Source organism: Hevea brasiliensis, chromosome 10, assembly GCF_030052815.1.
Source record: "Hevea brasiliensis isolate MT/VB/25A 57/8 chromosome 10, ASM3005281v1, whole genome shotgun sequence".
Lineage (NCBI taxonomy): Eukaryota > Viridiplantae > Streptophyta > Magnoliopsida > Malpighiales > Euphorbiaceae > Hevea > Hevea brasiliensis.
This window is the reverse complement of record NC_079502.1, coordinates 20,237,434-20,243,492: the sequence shown is the minus strand read 5'-3', so window position 1 is coordinate 20,243,492 and position 6,059 is coordinate 20,237,434. Positions and strand designations below refer to the sequence as shown.

The window sequence follows — 6,059 nt, the reverse complement described above, 5'->3', positions numbered from 1 at the left end:
GTTGGAATTCTGCAATTGAAATCGTATTTGTCATTGTGTAGATAGATTTTTTTTTTTTTTTGCCTCAGATTATGTAATTTATTAATTTTGTTCTTGTTGAAATTTTATAATATGTTAGAATTCTTTTGTAGAATCAATAGGATTGGAGATGTAAAGTAGAACAAGAGAGAGAGTGTAAGGAGAGTAGAACTAAAATATAGAGCAGAAACCAAACAAGAATGAGGATTAAGAGAAGTGATGGCTATCTAATTTTGTTCAATTATGATCAACGGTCAAATTAATTAAAAATGGATGGCAGTACTTAATCATTGAGGGAAGCAAATTATAAAAACTAAATATCATATTTTTCAAAATTAAAAATAAAATCTAGAAACCATATAAAATCTAGAAACTATATAGTAAATTATCTTAATTTTAATGATGAATATAATATCACAAAATGAAAGGTGATTAATGCAATAAATGATTATTACAGGCAGTTATGCACATTCTAATATTTAAACAGAGAAAATAAATTTAATTATTGAAAACCGACATACAAAACCAAACCAAGAACAGTAATAAAAAAGAAAAAAAAGTCCTTATTCAGCTATTCACCACTGCACATTGCTTCCTAATCTCACCAGCAGAACCAGTTTTGACATTGATTCTGCCCATTTTCTCCATGGAAGTAGCAAATTCAGCATAGAAATTTTGCAGTGAACCACTGAGCAGCTGGTTGATTGTGGTCAATGTAGCAGAGTTTGTGGTCAAGGCGGAATCTGATTGGAAAAGTCCTCTTCTCTTAAGCAAATTAGAATAGTAGCTAAGATCGAATGTTTTTCGACTTCCAGGATCCATCTCAACAATGGTGGTATTGTCATTAGGAGTTGTGCACTTCCTTGCCTTGAGATTTGCTGCATATTCGCTATCCAGAGCAGGGTCCTGATCGCCTAAGCCTGTAAAATTGTATAGCCGATTTGAAAATGATGAACAATGAGCTACCCCGATTGTGTGTGCGCCTGCAAGCACCACCAAGTCTTTCAGGTCCAGTCCCACATTAGCAAATAGTCTTTGGAGATTGGTGAAGTTGCTCGTCGGAGGAGGGATGCTTGCCAAGGCTTCTGAGGTATTTGAGATTGTCCCATCCCTTCTTCCTGTTGGAACTCTCCAGGAAGGGCCACCCTATTGAACCCAAGAAAAAAGGAAATATTGAGAAAAGTTAGTAATGGGTTGGAGTTAGTTTTGGAAATTAATTTGAGTAGTCCTTACAGTAGCTACTATAGAGTCCCTGGCAACCAAAGCAATAATATCTGCACAAGAAACTACACCAGGGCACTCTGCTTCCAGCAAGCTCTTAACTCTATCAATGAAATCAAAGCCTCTCAATGTTACATTTGGAGTTGCAGTTTTTTCAGTTTGATTGTTTGATGTGGAGTTTAGAAGCACAGACGCATCACAACCCTGCAAATTAAACCACAATATTGTCAACTTGGATCAGAAATAGAAAAGGAAGTGATCAAGGAAGAGACTAATTTACCCTGACAAAACAATCATGGAAATGCATTCTGATGAGGGTAGCTGCCAGTGATGGAGCATTAGGGATATGCTGGTTAACAAAATCTTGAACAATCTGCTCAGCTCTTGGGCAGCTTTGAGCATAAAAGCCCATCTGAAGTTGAGCTTCGGTTGAGCCTATATATGCTAAAAATGTGAAGACAAATATCCCAAAACAGCTTAATCCTCCCATGTTTTTGTTGGATTGGAAACTTGTTCAGTATCAGAAGCTAGTGCCTTCTATTTATGTACTGGTTTTGATACCCAACATCAGAAAAAGATTTATAGGCCTTATTTTTGTGAAACAAGAAAGGGATCATAGAAATAAAAATTGACCTTCTAGCTAACCAACAAGTGCGAACTACAGTGCTTTTTGTAGCATAATCACTTAGGTTATTAAATTTACTGCTGTTTTTTTTTTCTGCCCCTTAGTACTTGTTAGCCCAAAATTTAAGCATTACTGCTCTCCTTTGAGACTGTGATAAAATAATTTTTATATGAAAAATATTTTTTTGTAAAAATTATTTTCTAAAAAATTGTTTTTTCATGAAATATTTTTATTTATTTATTCATAATATTAAATTAAAAATAAATGCTTATATTATATATTTATAAGTGTTCTCATAATTTTATAAAATTATAAAAATTCGGAAAATGAGTTTCTGTCATTTTCTTTAAATTTTTAATGAAAGATAAAATTACATTAAATTTTTTATTTACATAAAATTTTTACTAAATTAGGTAAATTTTTTTTAATAGAAAGATAAATTTTAAATTTGATTCACTTTAAAATTAGATCTTTAATTACACTTATTTAAATTTAATAATCACTTAAGTTGAATCAAATGATCTAAAAAAAAGTCAAATTTTAAAATATATTCAACTTGAAATTTGATCTAATTAGAGATATTTAGTCAGAATTAGATGTAAAATCTACAAGTGGTAAAAGGGTCAAGTTCAAATGATTTCATATTTTTCTTTACTATTAAATTCGAATTATTTTAGAATGTAGATTAATTTAAATTAGTATGTATAAATATTTTTAATAAAATTTACATGTCATTTAAATTAATTTAAAATAAATTTAAATAAATTAAATCATATATATCTTGAATTTTACAATTTATTTAAATTTAAATTATTTTAACTTTAATATAAATTAATATAAATTTAAATGAATTATAGATATCCTTTGATTGAGGCAATGTCTACTTACAGCTACATCATATACAAAATGATAATTTTTTTATCAAAACTTAATTTATTGCGACTCAAGAAATAAAATATATGATAGGATTTATCTCTTAAATATATAAATTCTATATGTTGACATCTTAAATTCATAATAAATTAAGTTTAAGAATTTCTCAAAAAAGAGACTCTATGTAGCAATGAATTTTTAAATCATAAATGTTTTTTCAAAAAAAAATTATTTTAAATGTTATTGAAAATAATTATTTTATTATTTTTATAATGAAAGAATATATTTAATTTAATTCTTAATTATTTTAAATATTCTTTAATAAATATATTTGAAAGTGATTTTGTTAATGGCATATCTAATAATAATATTAAACATATCCAAAGTGAAAGCCAATAGTTGTATAGTTCAACTCCGACAAAATTATTACTATGTTTGTGAATGGGGTAATCAAAAGAATCCCAAATCATCATTTTGACTAGAAAATTGATAGAAATCAGTAACTTTATATATAGATTAACGTTAGAATGTGGAGGCTTGTTGTGTAAAGTTGATGGATACGGAGCAATTTTCCCTGTTATTTTTCTGAAAATTACGACCGCGAAAGCCTTTTCCGGATGAGTTGAAAGGCCATGACTAATGCTGGACAGTGGACACCTCACTTGTCAATAATTGTTTTTTTTTTTTTTTTCCCCAAACAATAATTGGGTTTAGTCACATACGCATACACACAAAAAAACAAGTCAGAGAAATATATTATTAATCACATTGTACAATTTTTAATTTTCTTTAGGAGTATGTGTAAATATAATATACCAAATACATATAATACAATTGGTTACATTTTTTATAGGCAACTGCTGCCGACTGGCTACCACTGAGTTGTCACAATCACAATGTGTCGGTTGAATTTTTTTTATTTTTAATTTTATTTTTTTTACACAATGACTAAAGGCCATAGGCCCATAATCCAGCCCCAGACATCATCCCATTACCCATAGAAAAATAGCCCTCGATAACCATCCTGCCAACTAACAAAACCACCAAACCCCTTCAGCACCGGGGAAACAAAAATCGCCGATTGGCACTTAGACCATATTTAGTTTAACAGTTGAATATAATTGATAACTGTTAGCTGATAATTATTACTGTTAACTGATAGTTAATAACTAATAATTGATGATAGTTGATTTATATTAAGTGTTTATTAAAACTATATTTAACTATTATTGATGATATGTGAAATTACTAATAAGGGTATATAACATATAATTTATTTTATTATTAAAAAAATATAAAATTATAAATTTATTATATTATATTATTTATTTTATTATTAAATTAAATATATAATTATTAAATTAATATATTATATTATTTATTATATTATTAAAATAAATATATAATTATTAATCTATTATATTATATTATTTATTTTATTATTGAAATATGAAAATAATTAAATATTTTAAAAATATAGATAAAATAATGGAGTAATTATTATTGCTGATAAAGAAAAAAACTTATAATAAATTTTAAGTTTTTAGATATAAATAAATATTTTATATTTTATATTATTAATAAAAAATATTTTAACAAAGTTGAAATGCGTCAATTAAGATATTGAAATTATAGATGAAAAAGATAAAAATATTAATAATATTAATTTTTGAGTTAAATAAAAAAGAAAAATATAGTGAAAATAAAAAATAAAATTAAATTAACTATCAGCTGATGAAAAATAGCTCTAAAAATAGAGCTGATATAAACTGCAGCTGATGGGTATCATATCTGTTACCCATTATCTATTTAAACTTGTCAAACATTATAGTTCACTTGTTTGGGTGTCTAGCTATCAACTGTACCTAATAAGTGAACCAAATACCCTCTTAAGCAGCATCGTCAGATATTACAAGCCAGAGCTGGTGCAGTAACAACAGAGGAAAAAGATAAATAGCATCAAAGGCAAACAACAACAAGACCATTTGATCTCCAACGCCCAAATTGAAGATAACTAGTCACCAACGGACCAAAGCTACCAGAGACAACCAAGTGCAATATCCCAGAGAAGAAGATTGTTTGAAATGCAGAGGTCCAATGTCATGACCCGATCTCACGAGCTAGACCGACACTAGGACTTGGTTCAGCATAAGGCCCCCAAAGCCTATAGTAAGCTAAACTATTTATTAGCCCAACCTTAAAGCCCATATACAAGCCCATTTCAAGAAATCAGCTGAACAAAGTTCGACCATAACCTGGATCATCCAACGGGGAGTTTTTAGCTTGCTCGACCTGTAATCACATAATACATATATTCGAGGAGCTCAACTCACCCTCACCATTCCCAACATAACAATATAAATCAAATGGGAGCTTAACTCCCTCACCCAAGGTGAACATTCATCCACATTGTAGATACCATATTTTGGTCGTCCCTCAAATGCATAACTTAATATACAATTTCTTTTAAAGTTGTAATTTCAAACATTTCCTTGAATGGATTTTTCATCTTAATGTTATCCGTTCTCAACTAATGACCCGATCACAGATCACCTTTCTAAACTCAACAATGGTTTGTCTTCGGAATAGCTCGATCTCACATTCAAGTTAGGTTGTTTTCCGATCTCTTCGTCTTTATTTGACGTGTTCTGATCGATATTGGATCTTCGGACCATTCGATCTTACATGCTATTTTTTTTCGATCTCACTATGTTCGAATACCTCAAAATTCTAAATCTGCGTATAGCTTTGTGATCAGGTATCTCGCTCGAATTGTTCAAACATTTCTCAACAAAGCTAAGGTTTTATCCGATCTCTAAATAATGATTCTGACCCTAATAAGCTAAAGTCATTTTCAAATCTTTATAATTCTACCAAATCACTCTTCAAATATTTTAAGGTTTCAGTCGATATTCAGTCACAGCACCGTCCGATCTTATGTTCACGTGTAATGGTTTTCTGATATCTTGAAGTGGCCTGATATCTTATAATTAATAACCAGTCTCAGGTTAATGTTCAACTTTATTCAATTGATTAAGAGTTAATTCTATTCAGTACTCATGCAATTTGGTTTGGATGTTTTTCGATCTCATCAAGAAAATTGAGCATGAAAAGACTTAATTCATTTCAAAATAGAAAATATACAAGTTATTCGGCAGGAGGGTCTCCCCTAACCTACTCTTCAAGTACATTTTCAGTTCCATCATTCCCACTCTCTCTCTCAGGCTCCTCCTTGCTATCTTCTTCAGCTCTTGGGACGAGATCCTCCATTTAAGAGAAGTCTTCCTTAGGATAGCGCTTCACGAGCTCGGCCAGAAGATTG

At 29.8% G+C, this 6,059-nt stretch overlaps 1 protein-coding gene across 1 annotated transcript; it reads right to left on the bottom strand.

The window, feature by feature from the left end:
• Positions 1-427: 427 nt before the first annotated feature.
• LOC110660460 (peroxidase 3) lies at positions 428-1,869 on the bottom strand. The gene is made up of 3 exons (XM_021818782.2): positions 1,520-1,869; positions 1,252-1,443; positions 428-1,164 (listed from the first exon to the last, which is right to left on the bottom strand). The coding sequence occupies exons 1-3, from the start codon at positions 1,727-1,729 to the stop codon at positions 586-588; spliced, it is 981 nt and encodes a 326-aa protein (XP_021674474.2). The 5' UTR covers positions 1,730-1,869; the 3' UTR covers positions 428-585.
• Between the last annotated feature and the right edge of the window lie 4,190 nt (positions 1,870-6,059).